This window comes from Carassius gibelio, chromosome B4 (genome assembly GCF_023724105.1).
Source record: "Carassius gibelio isolate Cgi1373 ecotype wild population from Czech Republic chromosome B4, carGib1.2-hapl.c, whole genome shotgun sequence".
NCBI classification, from domain to species: Eukaryota; Metazoa; Chordata; class Actinopteri; order Cypriniformes; family Cyprinidae; genus Carassius; species Carassius gibelio.
Window position 1 is genome coordinate 19524702 of NC_068399.1, and position 22864 is coordinate 19547565.

The 22864-nt window shown below is 36.6% G+C and overlaps 1 protein-coding gene across 3 annotated transcripts; it reads right to left on the reverse strand.

Annotated features, from left to right (window-relative positions):
* Window positions 1–1455: 1455 nt before the first annotated feature.
* On the reverse strand, window positions 1456–22626 carry LOC127956736 (dual specificity tyrosine-phosphorylation-regulated kinase 2). 3 transcript variants are annotated; one of them, XM_052554907.1, is made up of 4 exons: window positions 22332–22626; window positions 22092–22224; window positions 10228–10358; window positions 1456–6090 (listed from the first exon to the last, which is right to left on the reverse strand). In XM_052554907.1, exon 4 carries the CDS (start codon window positions 6067–6069, stop codon window positions 4498–4500), a length of 1572 nt encoding a protein of 523 aa, XP_052410867.1. In that variant the 5' UTR covers window positions 6070–6090; window positions 10228–10358; window positions 22092–22224; window positions 22332–22626; the 3' UTR covers window positions 1456–4497. The 3 variants fall into 3 exon arrangements, with proteins under 3 accessions (XP_052410867.1, XP_052410865.1, XP_052410866.1); XM_052554905.1 differs by lacking the exons at window positions 22092–22224; window positions 22332–22626 and adding an exon at window positions 10978–11391; XM_052554906.1 differs by lacking the exons at window positions 22092–22224; window positions 22332–22626 and adding an exon at window positions 10869–11008.
* Between the last annotated feature and the right edge of the window lie 238 nt (window positions 22627–22864).

A 22864-nucleotide genomic window follows, 5' to 3' on the forward strand; every position in this document is an offset into this window, starting at 1 on the left:
AAAGCTCTCAGGTGCTTTCCATTCATTTTGACACTGAATAAATTAGCACTACAGACAACACATTTACACTGACGCCAAGAATTTCTTCAGAGGAACACCTTTATCAAAGTCAGTTAGAGCAGTTGAGAATTTCTCTGCTTCAGGAAGCTACCATACTGCAATATTTAGGATTAGTTGTTGGTAATTTTTAAAACACATCCCACAAATTCATACAATAGACATTAGTTGAGGAATCACAGACATTCTCCCACCTTTTGGTGCACTTGAAATAGGAGAGTGAAGGAGCTTTCAGATCTCTGCCAATGACTCATTTATTTGCACTAGCTAGAGTACTGTTAGCATCAATTTTGCCCACTCTATTTCTTATTGCCTCAGGATATGACTCAAGAAAAGTAGCAGAAACACATAGTCAGTGGGTGGTCTTACCATTTATAAGTAGGAGTTTCTAAACTTCCTGTAAATAATAAATGCAGCCATGCTGGGCACAGAAAACAACTGCCAAAATAAATCCACACTGTCCAAATCTCTAAAATTTAAATCAGGCTGCTGCTCATTAATGGTTTTGTGTTGCTTGTTACAGGTAAAACAACTTTGCAGTTTCTCTATGCTTTATTAATAGTACACATGTTGTGTTTGCATTGACAATATATTTGGTATCCAAAGTTCCCTTAAGGAAAACCACAACTGTACATAAAGAATATATATATATATATATATATATATATATATATATATATATATATATATATATATATATATATATATATATATATATATATATATATTATGTAAACAAAGACTTATTTTTGACAGCACTAATCTTTTTCCTTGGCAAAGCTGGTCAAACCTGCACCTGACTTGATTTGTCCACCTGGCTCCAATGACTTGATTATTGTAGAAATGTAATCTTTCCTCTATAATCATTAATACTCCTTGTGGTTAAGGCTGTTCATACAATGAAAAATAACTATTTTTGTAACAGCAATATTAAATTGCAACAGACTGTTTACTCAATTTGCACACTGCCACTATTCTGTGAGCACAATGAAGAGACATGCTTCAAAGTCGGGTGGATTTTGATTGGCTATCGATGTTTTATCATTCATCATTTATGGGAAAATGCTCTGAAAATGGTGCCAACAATATTGTCCCTCTGTGTTATCTTTATAGTTGTGGTACGGAAGTTTGAAAGATTTCTGAAAATATTTTTAACATTTTATAGTTCTCTTTCTTTATTATTCTCAAGTGACTGAAAGACACAATAATGTTAGTTCATGTCTCAATCCTTTTGTGATTTGAACCATCAACCCTCTGGTTTCTTACCTTAAGCAGTATCCACTATACCACACCGCCTCTTGCTAATGTGTGGTCAAACAATTCTGTCACACAGATGATCTGAACTGAAATACAGAATTTGGGTTTTTCAGATTGCTTAATAACATCACCACAAAAGCATTTAGTTAAGATGGACATTAAAACTTTTATTATTAATATATTCCAGCCACAACAATAAAATGTAACAAATGATCACTAGAAAAAAACTCTTCTTCCGTCAGCTGTACAATACATACAGTATCATTAAACTGGCTGCCAACAACAAAACCCCACTACAGCAATATATGTAGTGTTTTCAGCAGCATTTCACAAAATTAAAACATTATACATATGTACACATCCACATCAAATTCTCAACAAATTCACATATGTACAGTACAGTTCTGTGGCTGAATATAAATAACGTCAACTTTGTTCCTCCATTTAAAGATTCGTTTTTAAAAGAGAACTGACCGAAGTTGACAGTGGGTAGCTAGATTCAAGATTTAGGGCATACATTTAAAAATCGTAAAAAGCACATTGTTTTAAAATGTAACCTTAAAATGTAGTTTGATTTTCCTCAACAATGCTACCACTGTATTGCACACTGGGATGAAAACGGACTCACTGTGGATTTCTTGGGGTTGCAGTTTACACTGCTCTAGAGATACATCCAACCATGTCGAGTAACAGAGGTTTGGAGGTATGCTACATCTGTCAGACATTTTAACAGGTGATGTGACAGTCTAATAGAGCTCAAGCATCCTTCCCCTATCATTGCCTCTCCACAGAGGATTATCAATTTCAAGACATACCCTTGAGTGGCTTGATGGCCTTTTGATCAGGTAAAAAGAGAAATTCTGGCTTCTTTTCCCTCATAGCCACTAACACAGAAAGGAATGCACTCTGGTATGTACCAAATGCCCTGGATTCATAAAGTACAAGAATATTACAACAGTCTGAGGTAAAATATTAAAAATGTGTTCTTATTTCTATTGTAATAAAATTAACCAAATGTATCTCCGCAAATACTTTGATGTTAAGACAACATGAATGCAGTGCTGAAGACATTTGTTCTATGTCACTGTAGTAATTGTTGTCTCTTACTAAGACATCCCTGTTGGAAAAGGGCCCAAATGTTATTTCTCCTCTCAAATCATGGTATAAAAAACACTGAGTGTCCAAACTGCATGTACAAACTCAACCGTGCAGCCACTTATTCCCAAGTCCCATTTAATGAGGTTTGGGAAGTATCTTTGGGCGATGCTCAATCGTGTGCAAGAGAATCACCATGAGTCTTTCAAAGTAAATGAAAGGGAGAATCATTTGAAATAAAATGAATGGCATTGATAACCAAAGGCACATTGCATTAAACCTAAGGGCACAATTATTCCACACTGCTGTCAATTCACAGAACAATAAAAAAAGTGTAAAGTACATTGTGAAATGCCTGCTGATGTTAGCAGGTAACTTCTGTATCTATAAAGCACTATGGGTGTCCAAAGGGGCCTGAGCCCCTGTGCAGTGTGCAGTAGGCCTGGAGGGCACTCTCACTCTCCAGTGTGGGGTTGAGGAATCAACATGAGCATTACAGCTTTGCTGGTCTCCCTGACAGCCCATAGTTAGATCCCCGTCGACACACCCAAAATCCATGACTGCTTGAAGAGTAAGCAGGACTGCTTCCTGCTAGAGTAGTATTTCTGAGTAGTGGCAGATATATTTCTTTGTGCATTACACCATAAATCACTCAATTGATATATAAGCCATATTCAGGCCACTGGTTCCACCTATGCTGAAACAATAAAATTAAATAAATAAACTTAAACTTTTACACCCATGCCAGTCAAATTATTTTTCCATGCTACAAAAATGGCCAGCCTTTTCAAATCCAGCTGTTCTATATTTGGGGAAAAAGTGTTATTAATGGCTTATTTGTAACATTATTTATTATGAAAAAAGGAACAACCTTTTAGAATTTTAACTCTGGCCTGATATTAGCAAATCCACAAAATTAATATGAGGGTATGCAATGTAGCCATCGGTATTGTCTTAGTAGTTATACATTTGATTTCAAAACTTGAATCAACTGTCATGCTCTGCCATAACATTGTCCACCAAAAATATTTATCTTTATTAGCATTGGTACTTGCTTGCATTCAGGTAAATGCAATTTCCTGCCTTCCTATTCTTCAATTTTTAGTCCTAGTCACTGCAAAACAGCATCCACTTTAAAGACAAAAGAAATCTAGAACCTAACTTGCAAACTAACCAGTCTTTGCTCATTGTGATTACACAACACTGTTTTGATCCATGAGCATTATGGATCAAGCTATAAAAAAATAATAAATAAAAAAGGTAAAGCACCATTTTTTTCAGTACTTGTTCAAAAGCAACTCTTCCAGTGAATAGCTTATAATAACATTAACGTACACCTGTCAAGTCCTACTGAGAACTTTACTGTTTCAAACCACATCAATTCCTTTACATTTGCCATGAATCTACAGTAATGTAGACCACTCTAGACACCCTCTCTTTTACTCATAATTTATTTAAGGAATGTCAAGAGATTCTTAGGCACAAACCAAATCTATCTTGTAAACATTTCTGCTATCTCATAACAGTCTGCAACATCCACTTTCCATTATGACCGGTTTCTCTTACCATGGTGTGTTCTGTATTCTTGATATTGACAAGAATGATGCTGGGAAATGCAACAAGCCTCAGATCACATAGCTTTTAGTCAAATGCATTTTTAATCCTCACCCATTAACGCACTATTTATCTGACAGGATCTGAGGGTGGTGATTAAAATTTCAGAAGCACACAAAACAATGTATTCTATCATTACTTCATTGTGGTGAGGCCATTTACTTTTTATGCTACAAGATTTAGTTATTAAACCAAGTGGGACTTTTAGTTATTATAGATCATATTGTATGAATGCTCCTTCAAAGCAGGATTCTACCAGCCCAGAGATAAAAACTTAAAAGTGTTGTTCCCCCTTTCTTGGCCATTTTAACTTTCCAAAAAAAAAAAAAAAAACTCCAACTAAAGGTGCTACAAAGCAGTTCATAAATTGTGGATATGCTAACGACTCTTATTTCTAAAAGTGCCACACTTCTGAATGCTCAGCTTTGCACAATTTCCAATATTAGAATTTCAAAGAAAAAAAGAAATTAGTGTTCAGCTAACTAATTTTGGCAACACTGTCCTTTGTTGTATATTCCCATTGGCATCAGTCATTTGTGCCAGGTTAGTCCTTAATTTTGTGGCTGAGCCAGAAGGGGGAGGTAATTTGGAGATTGAAGTTATAGCACCAGTACCCTCAGTGATCCGTTTTATGGTGGTTTTCTCCCCAGTGGGAGGTTTTGGCAAGCGTCTTCTGAGCCATGGGTGGCGAAGGGCCTGACTAGGGGTCATGCGCAGGGACGGGTCCCATTCTAGACACTGTTTGAGAAAGTCCAAGAAGAGGGGGTCGTCACAGCCCTTAAGTGCTGTCACCCAGTCTCTGCTGCTTGGTGGACCTCTGAGCTTGCCCCTACGTGACCTTCCCCCATTCAATACCACTGAGCCATCAGGTAAGGTTGTGACTGAGCAGTAACGGGGGTATCCCTTTGAACTGACAAAATTTTTGGCTCTCTTTGATGAATCCAGTAGCTTCTGGGAGGGCATACCCAGCAGCTCTATGACACATGCTAGTTGGTCCCCTTCATCTTCTCCAGGCAAGAGAGGGTACCCTGTAAGTAATTCCGCTAAGATACAACCTAGGCTCCACATATCAATTGGCATCCCATATCGGGCACCCAGAATGACCTCTGGGGCCCTGTAGAAGCGTGACTGTATGTAAGTGTAGACCCGTTGATGCTCGTAGCAGCTGGAGCCAAAGTCTATCACTTTTATCCCACTGCGCCCCTGCTGCTTCAAAAGGATATTCTCAGGCTTGAGGTCGCAGTGAATGATTCTGTTCTTGTGTAAGGAGTCGAGACACTGCAAGATGGAGTGTGCAAACTTGCGCACTAGTGGCAAACTAAAGCCCTGAAACTTGTTTTTCTTGACAAGTTCATAAAGGTTCATGCTAAGCAACTCAAACGTCATGCAGATATGGTTGCGGAATGTGAAGTTCTCCAGCATGTGGATGACATTCATGGTGGAGTCCTTATCCTGTTTGCGTAAGTGTTCCAGAATGCGAATTTCCTCAGCTGCTTGGCGATGGAATCGCTTTTCATTCCGTACCATTTTCAAGGCTACTTGCTGGTGGTTCTTGTGGTCGTAGGCCTTCACCACCTGGCCAAAACTGCCTTTACCAATAACCTTTAGTACCTCATACCTATATGCTATATGGTCATGGGGCACATGAATGTAGGAGCCCTGATCATCATCATAACCACCATTGTTTGAACCCCCAACTACACCTTGTCTTTTCTTTGCATTTGGACCTATAAAATAGATCTCAGGGTAGCTGAAGATCTCTTGGTGTTCAAACACTGAAAGTTTAGACATGTACTGTTTCATGGCCTGCTCAGGAGTCAAAGGTGCTGGCTTGGGTTTGCTTTCAGTTGATTTGATGGAAGTTGAGCTGCCTTGACGACACTGGCTGCTTTCTTGCTGCTTCTCTGGCATGGCCGGACCTGCTCTACCTAACGGTGTCAACCCATTGGGTTGTGCAGTCAGCACTGTCCGTTTGTTGCTATTCTCCTCAAACAGCTGTTGAACGTGGATCTGCTGGTGATTCCCGACGTGCAGATGGTCATTCATTGTGTGCTTATTGCCTCCAGCCTGGATAAGGTAAAACAAAAACAACATGCATCATTTGAGGATTGATTTCAAAATAAATTAAGAGAACACAGCTGATAAAACTGTAAATCAACAAACCCTGAATCAACAAACAGAACTAACAAATATTGCTATAAGTGTGACTGCATCATATAATAATTATTAATTAATAATATTAATAATGTTCATCGTCTGGCTTATTATGTCTTGTATTAATTTTTTCTAAAAATCCTGTCAAACGTGCACAAACTGACAGTCACCACCATAAGCTACTACTGAATATTGTAGAAACATAATTTTCTGTAAAGTTGCTTTGTAACGATTTGTATTGTAAAAAGCGCTATACAAATAAATTTGAATTGAATTGAATTAAATTAACAAACCAAATTTAGATTTGATGCAAAACAGACTAGAACTATAGAATCTTTTGAAGGTATTGAAAATTCAACTAATTTCAACCTTAAAGTTTAAAGTGAAAGGGAGGTAACTTCAGGCCAGATAACACTACTGTTGTAAGAATGACTAACAATTTTTCCATGATTCTCTACAATAGCCTTGCATGTTGTATATGTATTTGGATACACTAAAAAAATAAGAAAAGCCTAGACAGGGTATAATTAAATGCTCTGAACCCCCCTCCCCTGAACCCCTGCCTTGTGCTGCTTTAACTGTATTTTTTTTTACATGCCCTTATTTATATAGTTGTATTTTAGATTTAATCTCTATATTTATTTTTATGCTCTACTGTTAGTATTATCTGTATGCACCAAGGGTCTGAGAGTAACGATAATTTCAATTATCTGTATGTATGTGCTGTACATGTGTAAGAATTGAAAATAAAGCAGACTTGACTTTACTTATTGGATCAAGAGGAATGAAGCCTCCTAAACTAAAGACCAGAGATCAGCACATAATATACAGAATGAAAAGAAAGGCCTGAAAGACCAAATGTGCAGAATAAAAATAGATTCGGCACTTATGTATAATCCTAAATGGTATGCCTTGCTATGTATTGACTTTGGACTGAACATGATGGGACCTTCTCACATAATCATGTAAACATTTTTTTTTTCTATTTTTGCAAAGGAATCAATGTGTTCATGACTTCATGGTTTGCATAATTTACTTCAAAACGTTACATAACTGTTCTAAAAGATTGGTTTCTGAGGTGTTGAGTGCAATTTCTTAAACTTTCAAATGCTATTTGTTTGAAAAAAAAAATATGCAGGCAAGGTTTTTGTTTATTTAAGGACATTAGACATGAATTTCCTGCTTTCCTGAATCTCCTGCCCGGCAAGATGCTTGCTTCCTTGAAAATGTGATTACCTCTGCATCTTGTTTTTACAAGGACATCCTGTTGCTTCAGTCAGACATTTGTGGCAAATTTCTCATTCAACACAAAAACACTTACACCTTTGAACATGACTCCCTTGACATGGCTGCAGTCCTATTATTTCAGACTAATAGTTTTAATGGATTAGTGTTTATTTTTGTGTTTTGAATGGTAATGCTCATAAATCCACTTAATTGTGCTTTATTGTCTAATCTCAGCCATGCTGTATTCACATGCAGAAAGAGTGATAATCTCGAAAACTAAATAACATATCAGGGTAATACAAGACTTTAGATTTTTTCAGATCCTTTTAATCTCAAACTATTTGTAATCCCCAGATGGTCAGTGCTGATGTTTCTACACTTCTGACTGAAGATAAAGAGTAATACCCAGCTTGAACTCTAAATCCAAGGGCTCTGATACAATCTGCTCTTAAAACACTCAATATACAGCCATATTTCTTTTCCCCTGCCTTATACAAGACAAGAGCAGTGACAATGATGCACTGTAGAACAACAAAGCTCTGGGTTAGAAAACTAAATGCCAAATCTAAATATAAATGTAACCAATAGCTGATCCTAAATCAATAAACCAGTCTTTAGGTGTCACACAAAAAAAATTACATCAATTTATTTGAGCAAATTATATAAAGCAGAGATTTATGGATTGGTTGAGTCAGGGTAGTCTAAATAATTTACCAGCCACCCAAAAAAAAAATTTTTTTTGTTTTTTTTATTTTAGAGATTATGCATCATAGACAAGATACTCTCCCATCTTGTGTATAACTAAGAGTGAATCTGAATAAAGCGTCAATTTAATTATTCTGTACTTGGCTGCCCTGTCGGTTAATTCTAACATGATCTGGACAAGTAGGGGGTCAATGCTCACTTATTCTGCAAAATAAATATAGCCTACTGCATGATTGAAGTGCTAAAAAGCTGTGATTCAACTGCCCTTAAGGAGTTTAACTGGACTTTGAAAGATATTTCATTTTATTTTATTTATATATTTTTTTAGACAAATGCAGAGAGAAAAAGTCCCCATGTTTCATACTAAATGCCATGCATGATTCGACTTAGTACGCAGACAATATAAACAAAATGTATTTTAATATCTTATAAATAATCAGCTCAATATACCGCATCAAACAATCAGATTTAATTTGTTGATGTAATCTGTTACATAACCAAGGAATAAGCCCTTTAAAATTACTGTTAACATCATCACATCATAGCTTATCATCACACCTAATTGCCATGTAAGTAATAAGTAAGGGCAAGGTGCAAGTTATAATTCCCAGTAAGATGTGAGGTTTATTTTGCATCTTCAGAAACCTAAAACAATCCTAAATGGAAGTAAAGCAAGGTCTGCATGGTCTTCACTTATTCGCTTAAACAGGGAATACATGATTATTTGCAAATGTATTTCCAGATAATCAGTTAAATGTCATTAAATATACATGTTGGTTTAAGAGCTAGATTTGCAAATACAATGCTAAAATGTAATTTGATGTAAGTTAAATAACAAATCACAGGAAATCTGTCTTGTTAGAGAAAGCAGACATACAAATGCATTTACCACGCGAGTCTGTGTCTATATTTACCCCTATTAGAATGACAGCTAAAAAAAGAACTCCGGGGTACTTAGTCATAAATGGCATTGATCCAATTCTTGTATTTAATTCAGAATAACGTTGAATACACTTATATGAACTGCAATTCTTTAAACTTTACTGATAAACAAATTACTTGATTGTCATGCATTATGAGCTTATATATCGGAATATCCGGTTTATTATTAAAATACCATGCAAAATATCCTTGCCATGCAGACTTCAGTGTATTGTAATTTTGGATGTATAGAAATCTAGGAAATTCACTAGATTTCAGCTGTGCCTGTTGGCGTCACACTTATGGCCTGAGCATTCCCATCCCCCACTAATGGCAACACACAATACATCAGCCAATGATTCTGAGAGAGCCACTGATCATTACTACTGCTCATATTACTTTCCTCAAAAAAGAAAAAAAAAGTATTATATTTACAAAACCAATGGGTAAAGCATGCATTTTGGTTTTCAAAATGTTAAAACTACTGTTAAGGTCTTCTAATTACTGTCTGTTAAAAATGCATACCTTGCAAATAAAGTGATGATTTTGTCTTAACCATCATCAAATTTCATTTTTTACGTTTATATACGTGTCAGACTTTCTTTTCTGTCAGAACCTTGCTTATGCACTACCAACATCTCACACTATTGACACAATATGGACTATTACTTCAGGGCTCTGAACAATACAAGCTATAAAGCATATTGAAATGGGTGCTTGGTGGTCAGAGGAAAATTAGAAAGATTTTTTTTTAGGGGTGTCAAAGTTAATTTGTTATAACCACAATCTATCTTGTAACAATAACCTATCTTGTAACAATAACCTATCTTGTAACAATAACCTATCTTGCTCAGTGTGACTTGTTAGGAACTATTTTTTGTAAAAATGCAGTCAAACACAAAAATATCGCAAAAAGCACAGTATAAACAGATTTATACTATAAACAGATTTATACTGAACTGAAAATGGTTTTCTTCTGGTACATATACCTCAAACATTAATCAAAAATGTTTAGGAAAAACACATACAGTAATCTAAATACAAAGTAAATGTTTTCCACATATTTTTAATTGTTTTTAAATCAGCACACGTGACAATAAAAAAGCCTCATAATTACTTAATTTAGAAAAAACACATTATGAGAACAAATAAAGGGACATGAAAGGTGGAACTGGAAAGCAAGAAGGTTAATTTTACCGTGAGAGAGTTGCTGTTCCTGAGTGGTGGTAATGTGACGGGTGATGTGGCTTCAGTCCCGGCTCCAGCTCGGGGACCCCCGATGCCCAGTCCTGGGGAAGACTGGAGCTGGCAAATCTCACCCCCTTTGCCTGTTGAAAAACAGCAAAAAATTTATTTGGTAAAATGTTTACACTGCCTGTCAGTATTTTTAAAAGACAAAAGAAAACTATATCACTTATAGCACTTATATATCTCTTTTTGTTGTTTTTGATTGCTTCCACTGTCTTCATCTGTAAGTCGCTTTGGATAAAAGCGTCTGCTAAATGAATAAATGTAAATGTAATGTAAATGAAAACTATATCCCCGTGACGTTACATGCATTGATACATAAGACCGGAATGGCACTTAAACAATTGAACAACCCCACAACAAACGAAAACCAACATTAGCACGAGGAAAATCTGTAATACAGACACGCGAGCTATAAAACGGCTATTACATCTAAAGCGCTTGGTTTCTATATCTAGTCTCTATAGCAACAGTAATAACCAATAAGTACAAAACGGCTGCTTTTCCATTGCTGTTTCCGGGGCTTATAGCTACTGTACTCGACCATGCAGTCAACGGCGAGCAATGAAACGAAAAGCTGCGAGCCTTACAAGCGTTATGGATCATTTAAATCGGATAAATAAGCCATTTCCTCAATCCACTCCGGAGAATAAATGAGACCGGCGTCGCTCTCTTAGATCCGGGCATTTTGTTCCTTACCAGTCGGGTGGACAGCAGCAGTAGCGCAGGGTTTCTTGGTTAACATGGCCGCTTGAGAATCACACACACACACACGCAGAAAAGCCACTTCAGAGTTTCTCCCCTCCTCCCTGTGATCTCCCACTCTGACTGCTGCTACTCCAATCAGCTACATCCAGACCTGAGCTAGCAAACTCTAGGGGCTTCTTCCTCAAACGCTACCCGATTTCGCGTTATCATTGCTTGGAAACGTGCAAAACAAACAAAGACGCAAGCATGGCTCTGTACTGCTCCGCACTTTTGGGCCTAGGACATTCTGCACAGCCCGTGGCATTCTCTCACACACATACATTAAACGGACTATACTTTAAACCGGTTTAGGGTGTTGTCTGGACTTATCTATCAGCCTCGTTCGCCTCCACCTTCTGTACTCTTCCCTCCCCATGCGGCAAGCCCTTTTCACATTTATCTGTGAATAGTAGCCTCTCTATTAATGCAATAGTGACACTTATCTTTTACAAAGGCACTAAAAACCATTAATTTGGTAGGCTACTGCTTCCAATACGTATTTTTTATTTTTAGTTAGTTGTAATTATTCAAAGTTTTTATAGTAGCCCATTTCCTGTTCACCTAAGTAAATAAATGAACAAATTAATGAATGAAAGGGTCGTACTTTATATTAAATGCCCTTAACTACTATGTAATTATATTTAAATCAATCATTTGATACAATGCACTTATTGTGTACATACATGTTTTTACATTGTAATTATATATTAAAACCATATGAAGTTACGTCTGTAATCAATTTCTGAAATTACATTTATAATAACACTGTTGACCCATGCCTTACACCTTAACCCACCCTTAAACCTGCCCAAACCACCAAACCTGTTGCTAACCTTACCCAAATCCCACCTCAATAGCAGCAAACGTGTTTGTAATACAATACGACCACAATAAGTAGCCTACATTGTACTTTTTTTTATGTAAGTACATAGTACATAGTAAGTACATAGTAGTTAAAACTATACCCAATATAAAGTTTGACCAGTTAATTAATGAATGCATGTATGATACAAAAGTCTACTACTGAAATAAAGTTGTCATGTTAAAATGGCTTGCCATACTCCCAAAGGACTCCCAAAGTCCACCAATCACAGTCCCAAACAGCACAAATTCAGTTAGTCACACAGCTGATGCCACAAGTTTGTTTACATGTGCATACTGTAAATTTTATGAGAAACCTTTTTTTTTTCATGCTTTCAGTCCTTTTTCAATCACACACAATTATAGCATGCAATTTTGAAACTTGTTTGCTTTGGTAACATTTGTGATTAAAATGTCCTTTTGAGTTTGAAGAGTCTAAGAAAAAAGTGGAAATTTCACAGTCGGAACTAGTCTTAAATACTTCTTGATTTCATGTGAACATTCACACATGAACAGATCTGTTTATTTCTTTGCCCATTTGAAAGATGTCCGGTAAAAGCCAGGTTGCCTTAAACAAACTATTGCCTTATCATTTGTAACTTTCTGCTATGTTTTATTGACCAACTAACTTTTTTTTTTACCACTGGTTACAAATTAACATTTTAAATTATGAACTTCCTTTTACACTTTAAGCACATTATTCTTGCAAGCCAGTTGAAATTACTGTCCACTAGAGGGTGTAGTGAGTGTGGCATATCATTACTGCCTCCACATGTACTGTACATTTAGTTCCCAAACAAGAGCCATGTATGTACATATTAGATTATGTTGCCTAATTTGATTGCTTGATTTATTTTAGTACAGTTGCATCAAATACAACACTACACAAAAATAATGTCCCATATTCCTCTTATATCACTGACTAAAGCTGCGGGTAAATTTGTAGAAATGCATCACTACAGATAAAAAAAAAAGAATCCAAGCTACATTTCAAAGCACATTCTATGGTGATTAGGTTATATGTGATGTGATTGAATCTGTGTATTATCTAAGAGACATCAAGCACTATAACAATGATTGATCTTATTCCTCTGAGTGAGTACTGTTGTGGTTTTGAGTTTCATCAACTCAGATAATCCTATTCCAGTCTTTGAAAAGTATGGAGCCAAAAGAGTATCAATAAAGATAAAAGCACACACTACATTCACATATGCACACATAGGATTTATACATGCACACACATAATTCATAAATACACACACAGGATACACATATGTGCACAAAATTCACAAATGCACACACAAAATTTAAAAAGCACAGAAGATTCACAAATGCTTACAAAATTCAGAAATGCACACAAAATTCAGAAATGCACACACAATTCAGAAATGCAAACAACATTTACAAATGCACTCAAGATTCACAAATGCACAGGACAAGATTCAGAAATGTATTTCTGATGCACACACACATATATCTTGATTTACAAACTGCATGCGGTCTGTGAACTTTACTGCATTTGTGTGTGAATTTTGAGATTCCTCTGACTTGGCTCGACACACAAATGCCTTTTTTTAAACAGGGAATGATCTTCAACCAATCAGATATTTCCCTTGTTTGAGCCAATCACAAGAATGCACCCCACGTGGGGGATTGTTTACTAATAAGCCAATCAGCGAACGACTCACTTTCCTCAGCGAACAACTCACTTTCCTCAATCAGCGAACGACTCACTTTCCTCAGCGAACGATTCATTTCCTCATGCAGCGAACGACTCACTTACCTCACGCAGCCGGCGACTCACTTTGCGCAGCTGGACACCCACTTTGCGCAGCAGGAGACTCACTTTCCGCAGCCGGAGAGTCACTTTCCTCTCGCAGCGAACGACTCACTTTCCTCTCGCAGCGAATGACTCACTTTCCTCACGCAGCGAACGACGAACGACTCACTTTCCTCACGAGTCACGCAGCGAACGACTCACTTTCCTTACGAGTCACGCAGCGAATGACTCCCTTTCCTCAGAGAACGATTCACTTTCCTCACCCAGCGAAGTTGAGCGAATGATTCTCTTTCCTCACGCAGCGGCGACTCACTTTGCGCAGCCGGAGAGTCACTTTCCTCTCTCAGCGGACCACTGACTCTCTCTTCATGTAGGGACCGAATATTATAATTAAAATGACTTCTATATTGCATCCAAAAGAATATTTAGATATACTTAAAATATTCAAAAAGGTGCAATTTTTTTTTTTTTGTTTTTTTTTTTTTACTTTCATTAAAATATTTCAATAAAATGAAATAATTGCCCATTGCATTGCAAATTAATGAATCCATGGTTAACTTTTTTTCTGCAGTCACAGTATGGGTTATATGTATTGAGACATTTTTAAATTTATATTTTGTAAAAAATAATAAAAAATAAACCTGAATTGTAATCTAAACATCTGTATTTCCATACAATTTCATAAATAGGCTGTGTGAACGCGTTCATGTGATTGGCTAAAACAAGGGAGACATCTGATTGGTTGCTGATCATTCCATGCATTTGTGTGTTGAGCCAAGTCAGAGGAGTCTCAAAATTTCACAGACCGCAAGCAGTTTGTAAATCAAGATATATGTGTGTGTGCATCAGAAATACATTTCTGAATCTTGTCCTGTGCATTTGTGAATCTTGAGTGCATCTGTAAATGTTGTTTGCATTTCTGAATTGTGTGTGTATTTCTGAATTTTGTGTGCATTTCTGAATTTTTTATGCATTTGTGAATCTTCTGTGCTTTTTAAATTTTGTGTGTGCATTTGTAAATTTTGTGCACATTTGTGTATCCTGTGTGTGTATTTATGAATCATGTGTGTGCATGTATGAATCCTGTGTGTGCATATGTGAATGTAGTGTGTGCATTTATCTTTATTGAGACTCTTTTGGTTCCATAGAAAAGTGGTATATCCCAAAATTCATGCACAGCACTGAATAGGAATTAGTTATTTTAGAGAACTGTTGAATCTGGCTTCACTTTCAGCCTCTAAAACAAACAAAAAGCAAGGTTCAGCATACAAAATGTACACTCTTTAAAAATGTAAAATGCAAAATAAAAACAAGTCGCAATCATCTCCCCCATCCATCCCCCCAGGAAGCAAGCTAGTGTAGTGTCACATGTCAGGCTGTGGTTAGAAGGGAGCAGGGTATGCTGGGATGGCTGTCATGGCATTTGTCACTGCAGTTACTGGGAAACATCAGGAGGCACTATGTAAGGAATTGGGGCTCTGATAACAGGATTGGGTCACTATAAACAGGGAGTGTAAGAAGGGCTGATCTAGGAGTAGTGTTAATTCTCACTTTATTGCCTTGTAGTTTCTGATAGTGTGATAGCAAAGAGCTGACAGAACCCATTTGCTGAGGCACAGCCATGCAATCACTGGCATGGCACTCAAAAGACCTGGAGAAGTGCGATAGCAATAGAATCATTGGGGTTATTTGCAGTTGAGTTCCTCCGCTGCTTATGTAAATACTGACATGCTTTTGCTTTCTATTAACAAACAAAGGGACTTTAAACCCCATTCTCAGATACCCCCTTTACTAGGCCAAATCTACTATGATATTTGTACCAAATGTCTTATGACAGAGGTTCTCAACCATGGGGCCTGGGTCTACGAGGGCTTTAGAAGAATTCCAGGGTGCCTTGGGATGTTATTACAAAAAATAGAGTAGTTTTTTATTTTGCCAAAATGGCTTTGGAGGGCTGAAACCTTTTTCCAAAAGTGTGTTTTGGCTTGTCAGCATCTATATTTTTTTTGTGTGTACACAATGTGGATAAGCTACAGCAAGTAAACATGTCAACAGTGTTGACACTAGGCTGAGTTGACAATATTAATTTCTCATTCAAAAAATTCCTTTATCGAAAAACTGATATTGATGCTCAAGTCCCCAAATCAGTCTTAGTCTATACTGATGCAATAACAAAACATTATTAAACATAATTTGTAATGCACCTGCCATGCAATAATTGTTACATTTGATATGTAACAAAGTTTCAGCTTTTATTTAAATACATACCATAAATGTCATTTTAGCACAATATAACTATAAGTTATGGCACTAGTTTCAACCGTAGAAAGATATCAATAAAACACAGCTTGTAAACAATGTCACATAATGTTACCTCTAATTTACCTTGAGAAAGCCATTCAGTGTTCATGACTCATTAATTTGAAAAAATAAACCCAGAAAAAAATCACTTTATATCACATATATGCCCTGTATTACATATTCATAATTTTTTAAATATATTTTTACTTAACCTGGGTAACGTCAGTGTATCATTAAAAAGTGGATATGAAAGCGTACTAATGTGTAATTAAAAACATTTGTATGTTATTACATTTAAGTGTTTAATTATTAAATACATTTAATTTGTTAACTGATTATTAAATAAACATTATTTTCAGGTTAAGCTAAATAAAAACATTAATTTTGGTTTCTAAAAAATGACTTGTAAGACAAAGACTTTGATCTTTACGGGATAAGTGATTTCCTGAGGAACACCACATTAGCAGGTTGCTGTTTTTCATACATAATTTCTTAGAATTTTATCTGGAATACAATATATACAATACAATAATACAACAACAAACAAATATGGGAAAAAAACTGAATGAATGGATGGATGAAGGTGCAACAGTTCATAAATGGTTGTATACAAAACACTAGAAAATTGTTGGAAATTTGCATGCAAAAAGAAAAAAATGAAAAAAAAGAAAACGAAAAAAAAATAGACATAGTTTAGAGTTCATACATATCTTCATAATAACATATTACTAACTGCTCCCATAAGACAATATATATATATATATATATATATATATATATATATATATATATATATATATATATATATATATATATATATATATATATATATATATATATATATATATATTAAACCACTAACCTGGCAAACGTTTGGCAAACCCAGTGATTATTTCATCATTAAAAGTACTCCAGGTGTCAGTCCAGTAGCTTGTAAACATGACTTTGTTATCAGTCTGGTCGACTGATTAAAAAAATGCTGTGACCCCTTACTCTAGGAAGTTCTGTAAAGCCAGTCAAATAAATTAGAGCTCTCAAGATTGAGAAAGTACTTCCTAGTTTTGTAAGCAATATGCATCAGATGATTAGCAAACAGATTGTGGGAGGGCTGTCTGAGGCGCAGACTACGGCTATGATAACAGACTCATAAAATGGTAGCCCCTTCTTTGTACAATGATGTCTTCTTGTACGTACACCATCAGCTTAGAGGGAGGATGCAACATGCAAGCCTTGGTCTATATTTAGTTGCTTTACTTTTAGAACTGCTGGAGCATCCAGGCATCAGAACGCTACTCTAGGAATCTGTGGAGATTCCAAACTGAGCTTTCTCCGCTTGGCAACATGCTCAGTGAGGCACATGGATGCAGTGACAGCTTTCAGAATATGGGGATAAATATGCAGCTAACACAGATAGCTGGTTCATGCAACATCACATAATACAGTATATGCCAGTATCATGTATTGCTCTCATATGTACAGCTTGCTTTGTATAAGTCAAGTTTATTTTATTTCAGGTTCAGATTTGCAGTGCGCATATAACCTATTTTTAACCTTTTATCCTGTCAGTACTAGCTTGTTCTATACATACTGCTATACGTTTCTGGCTGATAAACATACCATATAAAGCATTTTTCTTTACTACTCATCTTGCAAAAAGCACAAAAGAAACACAAAAGCGGTCTGTTAAAAGCCTGAATGAACCAAAGTTCCCCCCTGGTGACTAATTAAAGTGTGTATAACCTCACCTGCTCTGCTGTAACAATAATGAACCCAGCAGACAAAACACTTCATAATAATATCCAGTCCTGGGGACAGATAGGGGAAGTATACACATGAGAGCTTTTCAAAAGCACCCACACACACCTGAGAGTTTTTACTGTTTCCATCATGTTCCGTAACTCAAAAATATGCTATGTTGTCAGTTCTGTACACACATACTTTATTCCAAAACCTAGTGAAATCTTGGTGAAAAAAGAATTACAAGAGGGCAGATGAGGAATCCTGTTGACTGATATGAAACTTTTACATTTTTGAGCTGTGTATTTTTATGCTTATTAGAGTATCATACCTTTAGCTTAGCAGCATGCTAACAATCTCAATAAGAATGAATTGTCAGGAGTTGTGCAGATTATCATTTTGTTGTTTTTGTGGCACATGTGGTTGGTGCCACATAAAGCATTAAAATGGTCACTTATTAGGTTACTTGGCATTTAGGAAGCTGCTTTTAAAGCCAGCTGTTTATGTTGACAGTAGACATCAAGTCATTTAACTAGATTTAGGAAGAGAAATATAATTTCCTTGTGTTTACCATACACAAAAACCTCTCATCCGTCATTGAAAGACTCAACAGATGTACAGCAATTAAACTCCAGTACTCTGCACTATTATATATGAACATATATGAAATAATCCACCAACTCTTAAACCATTTCAGTCAGGTACCAGTGCAGAAACGGTTAATAAAACCTATAATATTCATGTGAATATTAGCATAAAGCTCAAAACAGGTGGCAGGTGTATCTCAGAGCCATTTTGGCCAATTAGGATTTTTGGGCCATAACAAAAGCACAGATGGCTGAAGTACCATTTCCATCTGGTTAATAATACAATCCAGGTTTATGAAATGAGCTTGTGTACTGTTTAGTGATTCGATCTGTTGTCAGCCCCTCACATCAATGGCAAAAAATCAATAGATACTGGGCTGGAGAGCTGTCTTGCAAATCAACACTCCTGACACACAGCTTGACTGATGAGAGACTCACAAAATGGTGGCTGGTTACATAACAAATGAGTCATGTACACACGTTAGACTATATTTGCATGCACACTCCCTGCCCACGCAGAGTGTCTGGGCAAATATAAACATGCGATCGCACAAAAAGACTGGGTTATGAATAATAAATAAAAAATTAAGTTTACCTATGAGAATAGACAGTGACTTAAGTACTGTTTGTAGGGAATTACCTCAACCGACAGTACTTCCCCGTTTAAATGAATTTACTTTGAAATATAACACATTAGGTAGTTTTCTTGTATTCTTGTAAGCTGTTTATATTGGCACACGAAGTGTAACTGAGCATGACTTGCAGGAGAATATAAAGAAAAAAATGTCAGTAGCTGAAATATGAAAAATATGTCTGTCTCCTCAGATAATTGCAATTTTCAGAATAAAATCTCAACACTGACATGTACAAACAGACATTCACTTTCCGTACTCATTCACATTGTCTTTCTTTCTCTCTGTGTACAGTACATTACAGATCCGTCTCCCAAAGAAAGTTCCCTGAGGCAATAGAGCATATTTTTGTCAGCTCCGCTGTCATACATTCACCCACACTGCATATATTTAGCAAGGTTTATTTTTAAAGCCATCTGGTGGATTTTTGTAGAAAAGCGTGGAAATGCCTCTGAAAAATCATCAGTACTATTCACAGTAGCACTGAATCAAATATGATGCATATATAAGATGCGAGCCAGTGACTCAAACAGTTTCATGCAACAAAGTCTAACCATGCTATAAATGACTATTTTTTCACATGCTTTCACACTGTTTTCTCATATACTCACATATATGTCAGAGTATTGCATAAATGTATTAATGGCCGGAAGAATCTAAATTGTTTGAAATAAACAATTTCAAACATAAGGCTTTTTTGTTTTGCATGAATGGGTAACGGTTTGTCACTGTTCGAATGAAGGGTTTCATGTATCTTCATTTGTGCATTGGATCCAAAGCTCTCAGGCAACATTAACCATGCTCGAATAGTTCAGTGCCTTGAGCTAAAGGTGGAATCATCTCTCATTCCTACTATTCCTTGCCTCTGACACCTACATTCCCAGTATTTCCTGCCTCTGGGAAACCCCTCTGGCTAGAACACTTCTGTATGGTTTTGCCTGTTGACAACAGTGAAGGAGGTGTTCATTGTTGCCACATTGGAAACCTTGGCTACATTCATTCAAAGTCTTGTCTCGTCCCTAAATTCAGTCAAACTCTTCCCCCCCATTGTCACCATGGCTGCTAGTGCAACATCTGGCCTGTATAACGTGTCCAAACGGATTGATTACAGAGGGAGCTGACTAACAAAGCATGCATTTGTCTAAGTCTGTTGCAGTAATCCAGTGTAAGCCACTTTAGAGACCATGTAAAGAACGATGGATTTCAGCGCAACACGCTGCACATATGTTCTCTTGGGCACACAATAGTATTGTGCATGTTTAAAGAGCCATCATTGAGCCCATCTGTAATATTGTTTACACCGGCTACACAAACTACAGAGACCAGTCCAGGACTGTGCAAATAATGTGTTGCCTGGCAACAATGAATCTTGATTATCAGCCTGAGTAGCTCAAGGCCTTGTTTACATCCCACAACAGCAATAGTTTACAAGACAGGAATGGGTCTAGTTCAAATTACAATTTGTTTTTGATATTTACATTCAAGGCTATTGTAGTCATGCCGGTGGTTGGTAACATGCCTCCTTCTTTGGCATAGCTACAACAGCATAGCTAAAACAAAAGAAGTCCAAGCTTGAAATGGCTCTTTGCACATCTTTTGATCGATGAAGTTGAAGGCTCAATTAGCCACAATGTTGTCTTACAAACAAGGTTAACTACAGACCTGTGGACCAATCAGCTCATTAGAAAATTGATGAATAGGCTGTAACATCCAATAATATCTTCTGTCACTGTGGGGGTGGTGCTAACATAAAAGTGCCATCTGCACAATTGAAAAGAGACACCAGACCCCCAACATGAGACGCAGCATCACATTTTTTATATCCCCCACTGCTGATTGACTGTCACTCTTCAATCAAGTTGAAATTGGAAATGGCAAACAAACAGAAAAATCAATTTATTTTTCAAAATGTCAAATTATTTTTAGTGTAATGTGAATTAATGTCTGTATTAACAAAAATGATATGGGTGTTTAAATATTTATAACCCAGACAGGCAGCAACTTGTATGCTGAGGTACGGTACACATCAAAACTGGCATTCACTGTATAAAGTCATTAATTCATAAAAAATAAACAAAAATCCTCTAGCCAGAGGGAAAGCAGAAAATGGCATCCATCAAACTAATTTCCCTTGGCACCAACACAAAAGAACAACCTAGCTGAATACAAACTCAGTACTTTAGTGTCAGGTGGGAAGCCACTGAAATGCTTCAGTGAAGCTAATAAATTGACAATGCAAGGTTATGAACTACCACAGCCACTCCTGCTAGGGTAAAAAATATTTTAGAATTTCCTTTTTGTTTCCAGTTTTGTTTGCACTCTCATTCATTCCACCAGAGTAACCATAATGGAGTATAATGTGCAATTTTGGTCACAATGATGATGTGATCACAGTATAATCAACTGGAGATAAGCATAAGGTGTGGCTCCCTTTTGCTCTTTCTTTATCTCATTATTTTCCTTTCAGTCTGAGTCTTATCTGATGCTCATTTTTTTTTTAGCAAACATAAACTCAGGCAAATATTTAACACCAGGCCCAAAAAGTGTCATTGAAACGGAAGAAAATTCCATATTGAAATACAATGACTCACCAAAACCTTTGAGATGCATCCTTAGCCATCATTTTGCTGTCATCAAACAGTAGCTGTGCCTCTTACATGAAGGCTGGTCCAAAACTGAAGCAAGTTAATTATGCAGCCACCTCAGATACTGTGTTTTCACCAGATTCTAAGACAGCATTATTACAACTTTCAGTGGAATGTCCTGAAGCACTGTTTATATGATAACTGTATTTGTGCCTATGTTCCCTGTTCTGAACCACTTAGGATGCTGCTTCAGGATGCCAGCTAGAATTAGAATTAATAAGTAATAAGAGTTTTTATTATTTTTTATCTTTATTAGGGGAAATACTTTGTGTCTCTCTTATTGCCAATAAAGGTAAATAGTTCCACCTTTGCGAGTTCCAATATGACAGAGCACTCAATCTTAATCTCAGTGCTTGTAATTAAGGAGCATTTCTAATCTTCTGCTCCTGCATTTTCCCAAGAGAGTCATATTGATTTCTTATTCAGTGCTGCCTTATTTGGAATTCACAAATTGACACCAAGTCCATTTATTAAAACCACCTCTGTTACACTCCAATTTTTCTTAAAGCTGTCCCTTGCTTACCTTAAAAGATGTGCCTTAGATGAAGGATCATAAGTGAAGGCTTTAAACACATCTTGTCACATTCTTCACTGATGGACATCGACCGTCTCAAACAGGCTAAAAATCCAACTGGTTTCCTGTTCATTCTTCAATTCTGTTGGTTAAAAATGTGTTATTGAAGAGAAAACAAAAAAAAAAAGACATACATCAGATGATGCACTTTGGACCCATTGGATTTCTGAGGAGCTTGAGACTTGTTACCTCACATATGATCACCGAAGCCTTCTGTTAGCACAGCTCAAATGGCCAGGGCATGAGTACAGAGTAGATGTGTGACAAAGTAAAATTACACTGCTTAACAATTGATGGGGTTGAAAACGAAAATGTGTGTGTGCGAGAAAGACGCTCAACTTAACTCCTCCTTCCAAAGTAATGAGTACTGTCACTCTGTAATTGATCCACTGTATGGACCACCCTTTTCTGGGTTTGATCTTCTACTACTCAGCTCAACAGATATATTTTCACATAGCATGAAGAAACCTACTCTGTGTCACACTAGTTAAACAACAGGATTAACAGTCTATCAATCAGCACTCATTCAGTCAAGAGAAACGTATCTGTTTACTTATAAATGATAGTGTGGCAGCATGGCCATAGGCAAACAGACACTATAACACTAGACAAAGGACTACGCCACCCCAAGACTTGCACCCAGGGAAATACTACGCACCCACAGGTGCTAATCAAGGCAATGCAGGTTCGGTTCCAAAAAATAGAGCGAGAGACATGGGTAC